Here is a 21,856-nt window from a genome sequence, read left to right as displayed (position 1 = left end):
TTTGAGACCCCTCCCTTTTCGGGAAGGGAGGGGTCCCATACAAATGAAACATACATTTCTGCACATTTCCACAACTAATCAAGCAAATGGAACCGGATTTGACAGTTAGATGTTTTCAAGGGTCACAAATATGTCCACATTAGTTTGACACCCCTCCCTCTTCTTGAAGGGAGGGGTTCCATACAAATGAAACACAAATTTCTGCTCATCTCTAGAACAAACCAACTAAACGGAACCAAAGTTAGCAGGTTAATCTTTTAAGGGGTGAAAAATATGTCCATAATAGTTTGACACCCCTCCCTCCTCTTTCTATACAAAAGGGACACAAATTTCGCACTACTCGAGAACCAATCAAGCAAATACAACCAAATTTGGCATGTGAATGTTTTCAAGGGTTAAAATTATGTCTGTAATGGTTCGATACCCCTCCCTCTTCTGGAAGCGAGGGGTTCCATACAAATGAAACACAATTTTCTGCATATCTCAAAACCTAACAAACCAATTGGAACCAAATTTGGCAGGTGGATGTTTGTAGAGGTAACAAATGTGTCCATAATGGTTTGACACCTCTCCCTTTTCTATAAGGGAGGGGTCCCACACAAATGAAACACGAATTTCGTGCACCTTGAGAACCAATCAACCAAATACAACCAAATTGGGTATGTGAATGTTTTTAGAGATAACATATATGTCCATAATGGTTTGACACCCCTCCCTCTTCTGTAAGGGAGGGGTTCCAAACAAATGAAACACAAATTTCTGCTTATCTCGAGAACTAACCAAGCAAATGGAACCAAATTTTGCATGTGGATGTTTTAAGGAGTATCAAATATTTTCATATTGGTTTGACACCCTTCTCTTTTCTGTAAGGTAGGGGTTCCATACAAATGAAAAACTAATTTCTGCACATCAACTAATCAAGTAAATGGAACCAAATTTGGCAGGTGAATGTTTTTAGGTGTTACAAACATGTCCATAATGTTTCGACACCCTTCATTATTATGGCAAGTCTCCAAATAGCATTTTGAAATTCAAGATGGCGACATCCGGTTTCTCAAAAACTGCGACAAATGACAAAATATCACCCAATATGGGTATTTCTGGAATTGTCATGATGCACTGAAGCCACAAATCGACCTAAGACCAGTTCTGATAAAAGTCATTTTCCCCTGCAAAATTTTCGAAAATTACAGCCAATCATTTTCAATTTTCGCTTCCAATGATCGCAGCACTCTTTCATATACTCTAGATTCTCGTCCTAGTAACGTGCTGTTATACTCAGATGAAATAGATCGCGCGCATCGTTCACGGTTACGGAATAAAATTTGACGACGAATCCAACCAACTGATCTTCACTTCAAAGCGAAAAAGAAAAACAAACAGTCCACTCAACCAAAATGAACCTCACCGAAACACTTTTTCACTAACACTGATCGATGCCTTGACAATCTTCGTTAACTGATAAACTTATTTTGTTGTTTTACTTTACGAACTAATTTCATTTTTTTGTCATATTGACTTACATTTTAAGTTTAGTAAAGCGGGCAATGTATGTAGTTTCGCGGGAATGCGAAGATGAACGGGAATAGAAGGTGTGACTAGAATAAGAAAAAAATTTCCCTCGTCCAGACGGTCCCGTCACACCTTCTATTCCCGTTCATCTTCGCATTCCCGCGAAACTACATACATTGCCCGCATTACTAAACTTATTTTGTTGTCTTGCTTCCATCGCATGAAATATATTGAGGTGTTTTGACAGTTCACTTCCATGCAAAAAGCGGGAAGGAAGAACTCTGAAAGGATTGTAAAAAAAATAACGTTTATGGTTTTTTTCACTTTCACTCAAGAGTGTCAACAAATATCAACCCTGCTTCAGACAACATTTTGAATTGTAAGATGGCGACTTCCGGTGTCTGGAAAACAGCCGAAAATGACCAAACACCAGCCAATATGGGTGTTTCTTTAACCAGAATGACGCTAATAGGCCAGAAATTGTCTCCAAATGTCATTTTGAAATCCAGTATAATGACTTCCGGTTTCTGTAGAACAGTGGAAAATTAACAAATACTACCCAATATGAGTATTTCCGAAATGGGGAGCTCCGCAGCCGCAAGGTTACAGAGTCCGCCTTGGTAAGCGGATGGTCGTGGGTTCGAATCTTGATAGAACCAGGCCATTTGGTTGCCAAAGGACTTTAGCATGGGTTTATTCTCAGACTTCCCACAGTAATATATCACAATAGATCTAATCTCTCGTCGCAGTGATGAGCCCACACAGGCAAAAAAAATTCCGGAATCGTAATGATGCACTGAAGTCACAAATCGACCTCAGACAACATTTTGAATTGCAAAATGGCAACTTCCGGTGTCTGAAAAAAAAACAACCAAAAATGGCCTATTTCCATCCAATATAAATATCTCCGCAACCAGAATGATGCACAGAAGCTAAAAATCGATCACAGACACCATTTTGAATTCAAAGATGGCTTCTGCCAGTGGCTGGCAAACAGCCGAAAATGACCAAATATCCTTCAATATGAATGTTTCCGGAGCCAGAATGACACCCGGAGGTCAGAAATTTATTTCACATGCCAATTTGAAGTCCAAGATGACGACTTTCGGTTGCTCAAAAACAGCCTCAAGTGACCAAATACCCAATATGACTATCTCTGTAACCAGAATGATGCAAGAAGCTGAAAATTGACTTCAGACACCATTATGAATTGTAAGATGGCAACTTACGGTTTCTAAAAAACGGCCAAAAATGGCCGGTTTTCATACAATATGAGTATCTTCGGAACCAGACTGATACACAGGAGCTAGAATCGACCACAGGCACTATTTTGAATTCTAGGATGGTGACATCCGGTTCCTGGCAAACAGCCGAAAATGATCGAACAACACCCAATATGGGTGTATCTTAAACCAGAATGACGCTCAGCGGCCAGAAATTGTCTCCTAATGCCATTTTAAAATTCAAGATGGCGACTCACGGTTTCTGAAAAATAGCCTGAAGTAACCAAATACCACCCAATATAAGTATCAACGGAACCAGAATGACGCAAGGAGCTAAAAATTGACTTCAGACAACATTTTGAATTGTAAAATGGCAACTTCTGGGAAACAGCCGAAAATAACCGAATACTACTACATATGGATATGTCCGTAATCAAAATGATGTAAGGAAGCCAAGCGTTGACCCTGGACACCATTTTGAATTCGAAGATGACCACTTTCAGTTTCTGGAAAACAACGAAAATAACTGAAATGCACCCAATATATTTTTGGAATAGAGGTGATATACAAAACCCAAAAGTCGAGGATGTTGTCATTCCGATAAAACCAATCATTTCGAACGATATAAACAAATCGCAAGAATCAATGAATTTGAAATGTTTAAAATTATTAAATTAAACAGTAAAATAGGCAGGACGAAGTTTGCCGAGTCAGCTAGTGATAAAAATTCGCCGTAAACTGAACAGCCATAAAATCTTCTTTGTATGAAATTTATAAAGCAAAGCCTTGGCGCATTCCGTATCGGAGCTCGACCTTCTGTTTTACTATACACAGACTTTGCAGCCGAATGTTAAGTGTACAGGACTGTTGCGGGGCTAGCGCTACGATCCTACTGACACTAACAGTCTCTTCCGGGCCGAGACTGAAACATACTACGACTGGCTTGTTAGGCTAGCATAGTACCTCGAGACCAGCTGGGAGACGAAATTCTCAAACAATTCCGAAAACTCTTGAGATACTTAGCCTTATTTCTGTGTTTTTTGACAATTAAGTGCGTATGACTTAAGCCGTTTCCAGAGCGAGTTGTAAATGATTTCGCTGACTCAGAGAAATTTTACTTCTACCCGGAGACCCGGAAACTACCTCCCAGGCCCGGAGAAAATTTTCGTTCCCAAACCCGGAGAATTCGGGTGAGACCCGGAGAGGTGGCAACCCTACTTTCAAGAAGGCTAAGGCTTTGAATATGGTGTCAATTTTTAAACTTTAGCCTCAAATTTTGATTTCCAATCTCTTTCTGTGAATCTTTATAAAACGTTTTAAAAACAGGGTCATGAGAACATCATTTTTAACGTCTGTGAACAATTTTCAAACGAATTAGAAGTTGAAGATTTTTGTCAATTATTGGTGAATCCAATTTCACTTGGGGCTTTGAAACAGCTTAATTTCTGGCATCAATAATTGCACACTTTAATACTCCAAACGCGAAATCAAGATTCACTTCGTTTTGCAAATCTAGCTTATTATTGAAATAATTCTCAATATGAGTTTTATATCCTTCCCAATTAGCCTTGTGATAATTTAAAACAAAGTTTATAGGGTTAAAAACTGATTAATGTAATATGGAAAAAGTTATTGGTCAGGATCGAAATCAGCGTGTGTTTTCAATTCACTACATACATGACTTTGATCTGTTAGTACCAAATCGATCGTTGATGGATTTCTTACAGATGAAATACTTAAGGACTATTTGGAGATAAAATAGAATAACATTCTGAGGAACAATTATTGAATAAATTTTTGCTGTTGGAATTACATTGAGAATTATTACATGATAGTTTAAACGATAAAATCGCCGATTATATATATTTTTTTTAAGATTTCTGGTGAGTTTTTGTAAATCACCTTTGAAATAACTTTTGGGCGCATTGGAATGGTAAACACGCTGCAATAGGAAAACACGAGTTTAATTTGAACTTCTATTCCCAAAGTTTCAATAACTTTCGTCTCAGGATGGGGAAGCGCGCGTATGATTCGTCGATGCATTACGATTGCAACTCCACCGTGGAACCCTGAATCCTATCATATCTATGAACCACGTAATTTCAGTAAAATCTTCAGTACTATTAGAAAATAAAAAAAATTCATTCTCGTTGGATTGATTGAGCGAGCATTCTGATTCAAAACGTTTATTGATTTTTTTACTCTCATTGTTGAACTTTAAATTTAAAGCGATATTATGAGTAAAATTTGTTTCAATTTGAATTAGTTGGTGTTCATAAGATCGAACGTTGCCTGTTGCAGAAAAGAAAGTTTACCTACTGTAACAGATCCCAGGCTGGTGACATTAGAAAATATATTATCGGTAGCAATGCTAGCTGAGTTAACCAACGTATTTTTGTTATCGAACCACCTTGCGATATGTTCGAACTTTCTACAACTATTGTGAAGGAGTAAAAAAAATGGGCGGTACCGTCTGCCGGTGTGAGATTGTGCCAGAAAAGGATACATTTTTGTTCCTTAGCTTGAAATGCACACATTTAGACAATGAGTTTGAACCAAATCACGTCAATGCAAACTTAAATGTTTAGTTAACGATAGCCGCAAATATGATTAAGTTACAATAAACTATGATTTTGCTAAAATTAAATGAACTTTGGCCTAATCTCACCCCTTCTATGGGGTGAGATTACCATAGCATAGCATAGCATAGCATATTTGATCACCCGTGTGTTTCCCGCGATTGACCAGATGCTGATTAACGATGCTGATGCTGACGCCCAATGCAGATTAATAGAGAAAGGCATATCGGGAGTGTTAGTTTAATACTTGTTGCTACTAGAGACCGAGGAATCATCTGCATCATCCACAAGTATCAAAGGAAGGAAATAGTGTTAGTGGAAAGGAATTGATCTGGATCCATCGAGGTTGATGGTGCGATCTTTTCTACACAAATTCGCGCCTGATATGGATATTTCTCGGTCTCTGCGCAACCGGCCATCAGAAGACGATATAAATAGAACCGCATCACGATCGCTGTATCGACATATAGGAGAATCGAAGTTTCTAGTTATCATCGGCACCAATCGTTAACAGTCTGTATCACACCAAACTTCGCGTTTCATCCCGTGAACTATTAAAATTTACCTCGAAACGAATGAGTTTCGTAAAACGCACCGCACGCCGAACGCAAACTACTGGTACCAGCTCAAAGAACCGATAGAGCGAGTAAAAAAAACCCACAAGGCACACCCGAGCATTATACGATGTAATGGTCATTGAACTCCGAAACCGCTGTATTAAGATAGTTACACTGAGCGCAGTCAAAATAACGTGCGCGAAACTAAGCTGACCTCCCCGAAGCAAACAATAGCGTGCCCAGTACACCCCGGAAACCCTTAGATAAGCAAAACTCACCCGGGCCGATGATATGTTTCACCGGGGCATTATGCACGACCGCTCCATTTTCTCCTACCGACGCATACGCGACACGATGTTTCGCACCAAAGACACCTACTGAGTATAAAAACTGACAAAGTTCCATGCATTCATAGCTCAAAAACTTAAAAAATGCAAATCTGCATATTAAACAAAACAGAGTTCCAACTTTATTATTAAAATGCCAAAATATTTGCAATCAAAGTTCAGTTGTCGTGAACTACTTTCACGCCCAAAACGATTTCAACATAATTAAATAAAAGTTACTTATGTATATCCATTTGTCCAAAAGCTAGGAAAATCATATAACAAGAACATATAACTGAGTAAAATGTCACCGCCCTGCCAGGACTCACAATTATAGACGATGCATCAATCGCATGCCGCATTGTCATGCTCGAATGATAAATTTCGAAACTATAATCTAAAACTGCCAATTTTGACCTGTGAGAGTGCATCGCACAATCTGATTTGTAAATATAAAAAAAAACTCTACCCGCAACCGAAAAGCTACCACGATTTGTGCACCCAACAGATGACACATTTACAGTTCTGACAAAGTCCAAAACCCGCTAAAAACCACTACACACAGAGCCTATGCATTCTTAAAATGTTTGATACAAAAACTTATACTCATCTGTTTTGTTTTGATTACGCCTATGATAGCGAAACAAACGCCGACAAGCACAGCGCAACACTACTCTCTTCGCTCTCTCTCCAGATCCAGATATTATTAGTCAGCCTATACACCAGAGAGACGCCGAGACACTCACCATTAAGGCAACTGTCAACATCAAAACGGGCGATCTGTATAATTTTGCATTGCCGTTATCCGTTTTGATGTTGACAGTTGCCTTAACGGTGAGTGTCTTGTCATTTCTCTAATATACAGGTTCCCTAGATATTATCGTTCTCTTCGCTCACACCGCCATGCATTCCATTTTCGCATGTTAATAACGAACCGCTAGTTAGCGCGACGCACAAAGTAGGCACTCACACTCACGCAACTTAGCTGGCCTTACAATTTTCAATTTTAATTCGTGGAGAAATTATTACTTTCACGCAAGGAACACTGTGGTTTTCACAAAACCTTCACTTTTCTCACTTAGACCAAGCATCACAGATCACAACTTGACACTTTTAACAAGTTTGGCCACTTAATTCACTTATAAATTAATAACTTGAACGGATAGCTTTCGGGGCACGTATTATTAGTTAGCCGTGATGCCAGCCTCCCTCCCCTTCTATGGGGTGAGATTGTGCCATAAACAAAAGGTTGAATTTAATACCTTTTAAATTGACAGTAGTGTATCTACGAATAATTCGCATGAATCACATGATAAAACAGTAAGTATAGGGACGGCCATAAACAACGTGGACTATCAGGGGCTGTAGGGGGTTGACCAGAAACTACGTTTCATATGAATTATAGAAAAATGTATGACTGGATCAAATCGATATCTGGAGTAACCAGTTATGAGAACGTGGCTTATGGACAGTCTCCATACACATAGTGGCGTCTCCAGTTAGCTTAGAAGGAGAAAATGTTAAGACATAAAGCTTGAGAAGACTTCTCGTTTTAATTATTATGTGTCATTGACCACTATATATTTCATTGGAGGTCTCAAAACCGCTGGAAACGTACCCACAATCCTCCTTCCTCGTTTTAAAGGTCATCAGTTTATATAGAATAGGTGTAAAAAATTTTGTTACATTCCATAAGTAATATCAGTCATTGTAAATTTCCATCTAACAGTTGTTAGCTTACTGTTCTCAAGCTTCTAATCATTATTTCAAATAATACTATAGCTAGACAACACACCCTATGTGAACAAAACTAGTGGTTTTGGTGTATACTGATATAATTTTGTCGTGAAGGTCAATTCCGCACAGTGTACCGTTCATTATAGCTTGGCACAATCTCACCCCAAAAGGGCTCGAAAAGTGTACAGTTTGGAAAAACATTGTTTTCTGAGCCAAGACAGGTGCAATGCATAACATTTCCTCAACACATTGGAGACGACATCCTAACGTACCAACTGAGTAGTAAGTTGATGTGATTTCTTGATCGGGTTGGTTTCCCAGGGACATTTTTCGATAACATTATTTGCGCATGTTTTTCACCCTGTACTTTGAAAAATTATTTAAGTGAAACAGTTCACTGTTATTATCTATATTTCATTTGAAGTTGTGAATAAATATGTCACGTTTCATAAAGTATTGAATTTGAGGTATTAGGTTCTAGAAATCTCAAGTAATTTAACATACAAACATTTCCCGTTTTGGCTCAATCTCACCCCCGTGACTTAATCTCACCCCGGCAGACGGTACAATTGGAAAATTACCAATATGTTTTGAATTTTGTTTTTTTTTTGGGAAATTAAGCTTTGTTTACCTTGCCTTGCTAGCCTTGGCTTCACAATGGCTAAACGGACTGGACATTGGTAAGAATCTGACATATGGTTGCCGTTACAACTGGTATAGCGAAAATTTTTACTTTCTTTCACGGCACATGTGTCCTTTATGTGAGAGTTGTTTCCAGAATAAAGGCATTTTTGGTCCATGTGACGAAGTTTAGATTCGTGGCCATATCGTTGGCAAACACGGCATTGAATGATATGCTTTTTCACCTCCGCCAAATATCCTACACACTTATTCTCGTTTTAATTGTTCAGTAATTTTTATTACGGTCATGTTCAGTAAATTTGAAAAAATACTGATCATTTTGTAATTTTCTCAAAAATAACTGATGTCGGTTGAAGTTTTTACCGAATTACCGTTATGCAAAAGGCACTTGACGAGCTCAGCAAAAAACATTACTGACCTTTTCTGTAAACTAAAGTATGTTCTGCACTTTCATAAAGTTCAGTAAATATTTGACGATCTGTCAGCATCTTCCTAGGTGTTGCTGAAAACTCTTCAATTGTTTAACTGAACTCTTGTTGTTTTTTACTATACTGTTCGGCAATTTTTCTGCATCTGTCAAAACGAAACATCAAATGTCCGCCATTTTCAAATATTTTGAGTTCCGAAGCTGAGTTTTTAAAGTGTTTCGCGTGTGATTTAGAAAAAAATGGATATCTTACTTTTAAATCTACAAGAAAACGACGTGAAGGTACACGATCTATTCAGTCAGCATACGGAAATTTTTCCACCACAGGAGAGAAGTTTACTAGAAGCCTGCAACAAAAAGCCCGTATTCATCATAACATTAAACGTATCAAGTTTTTACTCGAATGTGCTGGGAACACCAGTATAATCGATCTAAATAATCCGAAATTCCTTTCTAAAATTATTCAACAGTTGCAATAGCAACTTTCACAATGGTTCATACTTCTCTCGTAACCATGAAAAAACTTTACGTTTACAGAATGCTCGGTAATTTGTGACGAATCGTCAGCTTTGTAAATTTACAGAACGCTCGCTAATTCGTGTAAATACCGAGTCATGCAGCAATTTTTGATGAACGCTTCGTAAATTTTTAATGAGCTATCTTCTATGTTCAACATTTCAGCGAGAATGAAAAATTACCGAGCACTCGTCAAGCAAATAAATTGCTGAACAGATTGCTGATGGCTCAGCTGTTGAGAACTCGTTAAAAAGAGTGCTGAGTTCGGTAAAAGAAACTAAGTGTGTATACATTTCACACCTTACCCGCGTATTATAGATACCATGTGCTTTAAAAAAAATTGAATTAATAACGTCAGCGTGGTTTCTAGTTCTCTGACTGTTTTCGTCTCTTCGGCCACTTTCAAAGGAAGCTTTAACATCGGAAACGAATTTAAATTCTCTTTTGAAAATGTTAAATTCAGAAGAAACATGTTTAAAAATCGAAGGATATCGCTCAAAGTAGTTCAGTATCTTCGATGGATGAAACAACGTGTTTGATTTTTGATATAATTCTGTACTTATGGTTATTCTGATATATAATAAATATTACAGTTTCGTCATTTCTACTAACTACTGATATATTTTTGTTAACTGTTTGTTATAATCGTTTGATTGGGTCTTCCTTTAGTGGAACAATGTCAACGACGAAACTTCACCGTAGGTTGATGCTAAAACAAAGAGAACACTTCAAGTAAATTACAACTAAATGTGTGAAAAAGAGATGAAAAAGTTTGAACCATTCAAACGCCATGTCTAAAATATAAACGTTTTACTTTTTCATTGATGCACTGTTCTGTGACCTTCAAATGAAATAACCTAATATCATTGCTGGATTTAGTAGGGTCCAGGGTGACCATGACTCTGGGCCCCGCACTTTGGGGACCCCACAAAAGGTTTCTTCTCATGCTTATGACCTAAAAAAAATCCGAAAAATTTCGTGACAGTTTGACAGATCAGAAATTCAAATAAATTCAACACAATCCTTCTATAACCTTTCTTTTATTCATATGTTTGTATAACATATTCCTTTATTGAAATTTTGACAAATAAAAGGGGCCCCCGAGATCCAAAATCCAGCCCTACCTAAAATGAACTAATATTATAACCTACGAGAATGACTAACAAATATGTTTTTTTACAGGTGCTACCACCAGCTCCAGCAGGACCAGCCCCTCCTCCACCCATTAGACCACCAAGCGTAATGCCACCAGCTCCACCTCCTCCATTACACTCCAACAATGGAAACTATTCAGCACATCAACATTTAGGACTTCAAGATATTCCTTCGTTTGTTCAACGACAGGAACGAGATACTTTCGGGGCAAAAGACCCATATGGTGACTCATGGAGTCGTGCTGAGGCAGCAAAACTTGAACTAGTATACGAAACAAGTGAGTTGTAAAAGTTAGGCGTTGTCATTTTTATTTCAACTCAGTTTTTCGTCATAATTGCAGGTTTTAAAAAAGAAGCAATTCAACGCGAGAGGTCCAGGTCTCGCTCGAGATCACGGGATCGTGAGAATTTCTCTGAATCGGTTTGGGATCGCTCAGAGGTCGAGGGTCCATCCTCCACAATAAGCGAGAGAGAAAACAAGGAACGCGAAAAACGCGATCGGAATTATGAAATGTCTCAAATTCAACGCGAAAAAGAAAGCAATAAAGTCTATCAACCTTCCCTAGGAAAAGAACGAACTAAAACAAACATAAACAACCGGCAATCAATTGCAACGTTTAAAACTCATATGGTTCAAAAAAGTGTTCAGGAAAAAGAACGTAAATCATCTGCCACTACTATAACATCTATGAATGATGATATACTGAATGGAACTGAAATGATGACACATGATCCTCCAGCTCCGATTTTACCTGCTCCGCCATCATTGAAAACTCCTGCTTCAGCTTGTCTCACTTATAACAAAGTAATATGGAAGCTCAAAGTTAGGAAAGAAGTATTTCGGCCCAATGAAACTGTTAATACTCCAGCTGCTTTAGATCTACTTTATTCTCAAATTTCGAATGATGTACTTGGAATAACTCCATGTCTCCGTATAACACCCCAAGAAAGGAGGACAGCTTTGAACTTATTAAATAGTCATGGAGTATCAGGCGAGAACACTACAGGACAAGTTAGAGCGATTGTAAAACGTCATTTATTAGATATGGCGCGAAGTTGGCCTCTGTACTTTTCACGAATGTTTTTACTCAATGGATCACCTGCCATTCCTGGAGGAACTATTCTAGCGGTTTCTCATACGGGTGTGTATCTAGCCAGGAAAGAGCAAGATTTCATTGCAGTTCATAAATCAATGCAATTCATTGATATTCATAGCGTTACGACATTACCACGACCATCAACTATTCAAATAAATTTGAAGAACGGAAATCGCTTGGTACTCCACGCTCCAAAAGCAACCGCCATACAAAGCATGGTACAATCATTCTTAGCGGAATACCGTCAGGTATGTCTATTATTATTCTATAATAACTATATAAACTATATAAACTATAAGTACAAAAGCTTTACTATTATCTTGAAACAACATACAAATAATAGGGGTCAATTTTCAAAAGGTATTGATGATTACAAATGTTTCTAGAGCCAAAACGGTCGTTTGATCGGTGTGTTTTCGCCAGCAAAGTTGAAGATTGTGCATTAAGATAATTTTGGAAAAAATAGTCGGAGGGTGGTATCCAAGACACGACCGTATAGTTGACGTATGACTACAATAATTTTATATTTCCCTTTGAGACTCTGTTTGATTTGAGGTCGTTTTACTTTTGGAGCGGTTAGATTTTGGCACACATGTGCCAAAAACGAGCGATTATGTTTAATCACATTTCTTAGTTTTCTTGATTATTTCAACCAATTTAAGCTCAACATTCTCCAAAAGAAGGGTATTTTGGTTCCTTATGTTGCCGAAGCGTTGCTAATATAATGATCATGATTTAAGCAATACTAAGCCTCTAATTACTCGGTTAGTAATATCAAGTATCTAGGTCGTCAGCCTTAATTTATAAAGCGACACCTCGAACGACTTGGAACTAAAACTAGTTTATTGGTGAATATTTATATGAAAAAAAGTCATGAAAAGAGAACCTTCCATTTTTGGCATGGTTCAATCTTGGCAACAGGAAAATTCTGCCGTGTCGTGTTTGGCAAAATCGAACTGGGTCTGCATTTTGATTATTTATTTGCAGCACTCTATTTTAAAATGAAAAAATATTCTCTTTAACATTGATGAATGCCATTCATTATAATACAATCAATTTTCTTCAATACGCGAAAAGGCAAGCTTCTATACAGACCTAAATTGAGTACTATTTAGCAGAAATTAAGCAACATTCATTTGTCTTGTGAACGATGGCTCACTCTCCGATCACCAAGCGGTAAGGATGTCACATAGTAAAATTTTCCTGTATTTACAAGTTCATGGAAAAAATAACTATAAAGAATTACAGTTTTTAAACAAAAATGTATATTCACAAACAATTTAAAATGGACATGAGAAAAACACAGAGTAGAGTTCATAAATAAACAACGTATTTTATCTGTACAATGAACCTAATTTATATATCCTGCTATCGACCTCTACCGACACTTACAGAATTTTGTTGTCCCCGATGGCGCAGCGTATTTTGCAGCATCCGAATGATCGTATTGAATTCTGATATTTGCTGCTATACGAAACAAAAAGACAATTCAAACAAACAAATTTAACTGCAATTCGATTGTGTTCCAGTTCGCAAAACAATACCTACGCGTTAACCCAACACGCCCCACTGTGCGTCGACAGCGGCAATGTAGTTTTCACTTGGCTTGGCTGCACACAAATGAATATCGAGTCCACTGCACTGATAGACGACGAGTGACCAGCGCTCTATTCATACATTGCTCGGGGCAGTACTGTTGCCTGTGCCAGCATGTTTTCCTTCAAGACGTCAGTTTTGATAACATTCTAACAGCAGACCGTAGAACTGTCTGATAGTGGAGGTGGTTACGAACTTTCCGAAAAAGCTTCAGCTTCAAGACATCAAATCAGTCTACCCTTACTAACACGCAGAGAATCCTGAGTAAGAATCCCCAGGATACCGATTGACACGGTGACGAAATCGTGAAAGGAATCGCAAACACGATCCGGAGGATTCCCACTCACGATTCTTATTGAAGAATCCTAGAGTCATATACAGGGCATTCCTGAGGATTCTTTTTTCAGGAATCCTATTCAAGGACGCTCACGAATCCAATGTGAGGAATTCTAGGGAATCTATGCGAATCGTATGTGTTCGTCCGGGTAGGCTCATGGAAGCGAACATTAGTTGACCTATTGGGACGAGGAGATTCTGTCAATTTTTTTTGCCACTGCTATACAGGATATTATAGCAGGCAGTTGGTGTCTACTCATGGAGTCTGTGCCAGGCGTGCTCGCATGTGATTGGTACATTGTTCGTGAAAATTCGACCTTGAAACTTCTATGAAATTTTCACTGCTTAACAATGAAATAATAATGATAACTGAGGAATCACAAAATTGTCCATCATTCTATCAATCGAACGACATATTGATTATTGTAATCCATCATGTGGTTACATCAGTATCACCGTTTGAAATCATTCATTCCAACGCTACAACTTGGTTTTAGTTTCTGCAGAATGTATCGATATAGTGCGGTTAGACGTAGTCCTACGTCAATTTTTTTTTATGAAAACTTCAAATTATTAACTAAACATCAAAGGCTGTGTGGTCATGAAGAAATGAGAAACAATAAGATTTACTGAACATTTAAAACTGTTATTTTAGGGAAAAAATACTATATCTACCATTTTTCCAAAGACATTACTAGTCCCGATGTTTGATTTATGTCAACACAAAATCCGGGACTTAAGGTTTTGGGATTATTTCCCTCGCCGAGTGTCTATTGATGATAAAAAACATTTTTGGCATCCAAACGGTTTGTTAGATCGGTATAGTTTCTTCAGCCAAGTTGTAGATAATAATTTGTCCTTAAAAAACTAAACTGTAGAAAAATGAAAAAAAAAACAAGTTTGTCAGTTTTCAACAAATTTTAAGTTTTTTATTTTTTATTTCCCAGTTAATTATTATTTTTATCTATACCTATAAAAATGCAGTCCGGTCTGTCTGTTTGTCGGTCTGTCTGTCTGTCTGTCTGCTCCATATAGGCTCGGAAACAACTGAACCGATCGACGTTAAAATTTGTATGTAGGAATTTTAGGAACCGAGAAAGGTTCCTATGATGGTTTGAGACCCCTCACTCTTCTGGAAGGGAGGGGTCCCATACAAACGAAACACAAATTTTTGCACATCTCAAAAACTAACCAAGCAAATGGTTCCAAATTTGGCATGTGGATGTTTTTAAGAGTAACAAATATATCCATATTGGTTCGACACCCCTCCCTCTTCTACAAGGGAGGGGTCCCATACAAATAAAACACGATTTTCGCACAGCTCGAGAACCAATCAACCAAATACAGCCAAATTTGGTATGTGAATGGTTTTAGAGGTAACAAATATGTCCATAATGGGTCGACTACCCTCCCTCTTCTGTGAGGGAAGGGTTCCATACAAATTAAACACAAATTTCTGCTTATCTCGAGAACTAACCAACTAAATGGAACCAAATTTGGCAGGTGAATGTTTTGGGGGTTACAAATATATCCATAATGGTTTGACACCCCTCCCTTCTTCTATAAGAGAGGGGTCCCATACAAATGAAACTCAAATTTCGCAAAGCTCGAGAACCAATCAAGCAAATATGACCAAATTTAGCAAGTGAATGTTTTTTGGTGTAACAAACATGTCCATAATGATTCGACACCCTTCCTTCTTCTGGCATGTCTACAAATACCATTTCGAAATCTAAGATGACTTCCGGTTTCTGAAAAACAGCGGCAAATGACCAAATACCACCCAATCGACCTCAGACAACATTTCGAATTGTAAAATAGTGACTTCCGGTGTCTGGAAAACAGCCGAAAATGACCAAATAACACCCAATATGGGTGTTTCTTAAACCAGAATGACGCACAGGGGCCAGAAATTGTCTTCAAATGCCATTTTGAAATCCTAGATGACGACTTCTGGTTTCCGAAAAACAGCGGCAAATGACCAGATACCACCCAATATGGGTATTTCCGGAATTGTTATGATGCACTGAAGCCACAAATCGATCTATCGACCTCAGGGAACATTTTGAATTGTAAGATGGCGACTTCCGGTGTCTGGAAAACAGCCAAAAATGACCAAATACCAGCCAATATGAGCGTTTCTTAAACCAGATTGACGCACGGAGGCCACAAATTGTTCCAAAATGCCATTTCAAAACCCAAGATGGCGATTTCCGGTTTCTAAAAAACAGCGGCAAATGATCAAAACTGACACAATACCACCCAATATGAGCGTTTTTTAACCAGATTGACGCACGGAGGACAGAAATTGTTCCCAAATGCCATTTTGAAATTCAACATGGCGACTTCCGGTTTCTGAAAATCAGCGGCATATGATCAAATACCACCCAATATGGGTATTTCCGGAATTGTTATGATGCACTGAAGCCACAAATCGTCCTTAGACAACATTTTGAATTGCAAGATGGCGGCTTCCGGAGCCTGGAAAACAGCCGAAAATGACCAAATACCACCCAATATGAGCGTTTCTTTAACCAGATTGACGCACGGAGGCCAGAAATTGTTCCCAAATGCCATTTCAAAACCCAAGATGGTGACTTCCGGTGTCTGAAAAACAGTGATAAATTATCAAATACCACGCAATATGGGTATTTCCGGAAATGTTATGACGCATTAAAGCCACAAATCGACCTCAGACAACATTTTGAATTGTAAGATGGCGACTTCCGGTGTCTGGAAAACAGCCGAAAATGACAAAATACCACCCAATATGAGCGTTTCTTTAACCAGATTGACGCACGGAGGCCAGAAATTGTTCCCAAATGCCATTTCAAAACCCAAGATAGTGACTTCCGGTGTCTGAAAAACAGCGGCAAATGAGCAAATACCAGCCAATATGGGTATTTCTGGAATTTTTATGATGCACTGAAGCCTAAATTCGACCTCAGACAACATTTTGAATTGTAAGATGGCGACTTCCGGTGTCTGGAAAACAGTCGAGAATGACCAAATACCACCCAATTTGAGTGTTTCTTTAACCAGATTGACGCGCAGAGGCCAGAAATTGTTTCCAAATGCCATTTTGAAATCCAAGATGGCGACTTCCGGTGTCTGAAAAACAGCGGCAAATGACCAAATACCACCCAATATGGGTATTTCCGAGATTGTTATGATGCACTGAAGCCACAAATCGACCTCAGACATTATTTGGACTTGTAAGATGGTGACTTCCGGTATCTTGAAAACAGCCAAAAATGACAAAATATCACCCAATATGAGTGTTTCTTTAACCAGAATGACGCTCGGGGGTCAGAAATTGTCTCCAAATGCCATTTCAAAATCCAAGATGGCGAATTACGGTTTCTGAAAAATAGCCTGAAGTGACCAAATACCACCCAACATGTGTATCACCGGAATGATGCAATGGAATGATGGAATGATACAAGGAGCAAAAAATTGACCTCAGTCACCAGTTTGAATTGTAAAATGGCAACTTCTGGGAAACAGCCGAAAATAACCGAATACTACTACATATGGATATGTCCGTAATCAAAATGATGTAAAGAAGCCAAGCATTGACCCTGGACAACATTTTGAATTCGAAGATGACCACTTTCAGTCTCTGGAAAACAACGAAAATAACTGAAATGCATTCAATATATATCCGGAATAGAGGTGATGTACAAAAGCTAAAAGTCGAGGATGTTGTCATTCCGATAAAACCAATCATTTCAAACGATATAAACAAATCGCAAGGAATCAATGAATTTGAAATGTTTACAATTATCAAATTAAACAGTAAAATAGGCGGGACGAAGTTTGCCGGGTCAGCTAGTAATGTATAATTTTTGTAGAAAAAAATCAGGTTCATAAAAAGCGAGTTTATTCAGATATTTAATTTATAATTATACTAGCTGACCCGGCACATACTGGAAGGGAAGTGCGCGGTGAATTTTTTCCCCTCTCCTTTCACATACTGAGGAGAATGACAAGCATGCCTCACAGAAGAGGGAACAAAAACATCTTCTCATGGTGGATATTTTTTTGGAAGGACAAAATCACTGTCTACTTTGCCGAAAACGTTATAGCAATCAAACTAAACGTTCTGAATTTTTTTTCTGGATTTTAAAATTAATTCTGGAATTAAATTTTTTGTTCCTCATTTCTACATGATCGGACAGCCAACAATGTTTAGCTAATCCAATGAAGTTTTTCATAAAACCCAAACTAATCCACCTAGCGGTCAGACCAAGCCTTTCTCATTCGAACTTATTATTTGTTAAAACAGATTTATACAAACGCTTCAAAACTACTCCTTGATAATATTTGCTGGATTAGTTTTCTGTCTGAATAACAAATTTTTGGTAGCCAACAGTGCACACTGGGTCAGGAAAGGAATCTTTCGGAACGAAATTTAGCGCTCTCAGGGTTGACCAATCGGTTTCCGATCTTCTACAAAGTTTCTTGGTATAGTTAGGGCTTCATTTTGGATGTATGAATTAGTTCGGAATGTAGCCGCGAAGGTGGCGTTGCGATACTGACTTAGGTTCAAGTTACTCGGTAAACAGTTTTGTAATACAACTTTGCAGAAGAAACTATTCGTCTGGCAAGTCACGTTCAAAAATTAGATGTGGCGCTCTCTATATGGTGAAGTTGAAGCGGGTTGCATTGAAGGATATAAAGGACAATAGTAAACGAAACAACTTTCTAGAAGATACTGATAACATTGGACTTCAAAATTTTCTATTTCCGTCCGTTTCTAGATTTAGCCCCATTGTGGTGTCTGTTCGTTGGGCATAGAAACGGAAACGTAGTGTACGCGCCGGCCTTTGTGCTATAAAGAGCGCACAAATGCGTGTAAAAATCGGTAACTTCAGATGAAACTATTCGTCTAGCAAGTCACGTTCAAAAATTAGGTATGGTGCCCTCTATACGGCGAAATTTATAACTGATTCCATTAAAGCATTGAAGCACAGCAAATATCTTAAATACCAATATAGTTCACTTACGTGAAATTATGAAGACAAATTGAAAATGACAGAAGCGTTAGTCACCTTTTCGACCGCTAGGTGCGCCACTTCTGGTTTTGTTCTACACGATATGTGAAAAAGAGTAACTTTTGACAATAATATTACTCTAATGGGTAAACTGAAAAAAATGCACATATTATTGTGAAGTAGACTCGGCCGAATATTTTATAATAATAAAGTTCGCCTATGTATAAGGCAATTCATGGGTGGTGTTCCACGGTTTGTACGTTTGTCGACCTCCGACAATATTTTGAGTTGTAAAATGGCGACTTCCGGTGACTGGAAAACTGCCGAAAATGACCAAATACCACATAATATGGGTGTTTTTTAACCAGACTGACGCTCAGATGCTCAAATGACCAAATATGGGTATTTCCGCGATTGTTATGATGCACTGAAGCCACAAATCGACCTCAGACAACATTTTGAATTGTAAGATGGCGACTTCCAGTGACTGGAAAAGAGACGAAAATGACCAAATATCACTCAATATGGATGTTTCTTTAACCAGAATGACACTCAGAGGCCAGAAATTGTCTCTGAATACCATTTTGAAATCCAACATGGCGACTTTCGGTTTCTGAAAAACAGCGAGATATGACCAAATACCACCCAATATGGGTATTTCCGAAATCGTGATGATGCACTGAAACCACAAATCGACCTCAGACAACATTATGAATTGTAAGATGACGACTTCCAGTGAATGGGAAACTACCGAAAAAGACCAAATACCACCCAATACGGGTATTTCTTCAACCGGCCGATTTCCATCCAATATGAGATGCTTCGATACCAAAATGATACACAGGAGCTAGAATCGACCACAGACACCATTTCGAATTCTAAGATGCTGGCTTCCGGTTTCAGAAAAACAGCCGAAAATGACTAAAAAATACCTATTATGGGTGTTTCTTAAACCAGAATGACGCTCAGGGGCCAGAAATTGTCTCCAAATGCCATTTTAAAATCCGGTTTTTGGAAAATAGCCTAAAGTGACCAAATACCACCCAATATGAGTTTTTCTTTAACCAGAATGATGCGTGGAGCTAAAAATTGACCTTAGACACCATTTTGAATTGTAAGATGGCAACTTCTGGGAAAAATAACTAAACATTAAATAATAGTTTTTGCATAACACTTGTTATCACTAATTGTGTTTGTTTTGTTGAATATCTTTTATATATAATATAATATAGCTTTTAAACCAATTACAACATTATATGTATCCATACTTGAATTGTTAAATTGATAGAACATTCAAGTGTTATCTAAGCTAAAAGTTGCACAACAACCATATACGACAATTGACAACCATTGTGCGGTATATCCTTTTATCTTTTCCACAAGGTCGGGTAACGGGGGTATTTTGGCCAGCTTTGAGAAGTGATCACACAATTTATTAAACAAACACATAAAAACTTACTTTATTACACAATTGTTAAGAGCTAAGTGTCTATTTTAACATGCATCGTTCAACAATGCAATATATTGAAAAACATTCTAGAAATATCAATATTTCTACGAAGTACTGAAACATATTTTGGTCCACCAAATTTTTATTTGGGCTCATATCTATACTTGGGGCCGTGCATGGAAATATTTCGGATTATTTATGGTTTAGATCATCATCGGTATTTTTAAAGCAAAAATAAAGGGTTTGAGGAGGACATCCTTCTGCTGTGATTTTTTGTAAATTTTAGGCATCTAAAAATGAAAAGATAAGGTTTATAGCGGTTTGACAGGTATTTTCAGCCAATTTCATATCGTTAAATGTGATAAATTAAGAAGTAATTACCTGTAAATTATTACAAGCTGTTTCTTTGTTCAGCGCGGAACGGCCGAATGGTAAACAAAGAACTGTCAAAACTTGACATGGCCAAAATAGGATTTGCAATATTCCCGGAAATTGATTTCCCGGGAAACGGGAATAAAAAATCTCATTTCCCGGGAATTCCCACTTTCTCTTAGTTTTGGGTTGACTCAGCCATGACTTTGAATATGTATGAACTAATTCCAGAACAATGCTTGCTAGAGTCAGTTTTTTGCCGAAAATTATAGTGTAGTTTGATTTTTAGGTGTGTTATTTCAATGATGCATGCATAGTTTTCTTATATTCATAGAATTTATCAGATAAAATGCGTAAAATGTTAACGGGTGGGCCAAAATATGCATGTGGGCCAAAATACCCCCGTTACCCTAATTGAAACATTTATTTAATTGTACACTTCGTGGCCTGATTATTGAGCTTGAGCTTGACGGCCGCACATTTCGTAGTCGCTTCCCGTGATGGATCTGAGCTAGTGAAGTTACACAGGGAACCACGTATATAGCAACTTAGGATTAGTAAAGCGGGCAATGTATGCAGTTTGCGAGGATGCGAAAATGAACGGGAATAGAAGGTGTGACTTTTAGGCTTAGAAAAAATTTTCCCTCGTCCCGTCTGGACGTTACCGTTAAAGTTACCGAAGAAAACTTTGTTTTTAAATTTGAATTGAAAAAATAGAGCGAAAAGACTGTTTTGGGAAACCAAATTTAATGTCAACGAAAAAGTTTTTTTACAAAGTTACTTAGAATTAGTTGATCTATAAGTTTGCCAAAGAATGTTTACAATTATTTATGCAAATAAAAACAAGTTAGTTTGTTTTTATTTCGTTGATTTTAGGATCACCCTAATTCTCATTTGCACATAAATAGAGGACTATGTATAAGAAACAACTTTTTACAAAAACTATGGCTTTAAACCGCAAATCAAAATCGCAACGAAAAGCTCATGTCCGCCTAAATCTCCTTACTGTACCACTGTGCAATGAGTTTAGTTACCTTTTTCACCACAAGAGGGGGTGTTCCCTGTCTGTCTTCACGGAAATATATGGGAAATTCGAGAGTGAACTATATTGTTATTTAAAGATATTTGAGCACAGCAGCAAACGAAGCAACTTTCTAGAATAAAAGGATATCCAGTGAAGTACACCAGGATTATCCAGTGAAGTACACACGGTTTTAGCGATTGATTAAAAACAACTAAAGTTATAAACAATCAAAGTCGATTTTCTTTGTCGAAACTGAGCTTTTTTTTCAAACCGTTGCCAAAATATAATCATGTGTACACTAGCAACACTTA

At 37.8% G+C, this 21,856-nt stretch overlaps 1 protein-coding gene across 2 annotated transcripts in view; it reads left to right on the top strand.

Moving 5' to 3' along the window:
* LOC129723338 (unconventional myosin-XV) overlaps nucleotides 1-21,856 on the top strand; it is a 545,387-nt gene that overhangs the window by 201,917 nt on the left and 321,614 nt on the right. For both annotated transcript variants that reach the window (XM_055677518.1, XM_055677517.1), the window contains 2 exons: nucleotides 10,702-10,951; nucleotides 11,015-12,018. In XM_055677518.1, the coding sequence (XP_055533493.1) occupies nucleotides 10,702-10,951; nucleotides 11,015-12,018 (1,254 nt within the window). The remainder of the gene's footprint in view (nucleotides 1-10,701; nucleotides 10,952-11,014; nucleotides 12,019-21,856) is intronic.

This window comes from Wyeomyia smithii, chromosome 2 (assembly GCF_029784165.1).
Source record: "Wyeomyia smithii strain HCP4-BCI-WySm-NY-G18 chromosome 2, ASM2978416v1, whole genome shotgun sequence".
NCBI classification, from domain to species: domain Eukaryota; kingdom Metazoa; phylum Arthropoda; class Insecta; order Diptera; family Culicidae; genus Wyeomyia; species Wyeomyia smithii.
This window is presented reverse-complemented; position numbering and strand designations above follow the sequence as displayed.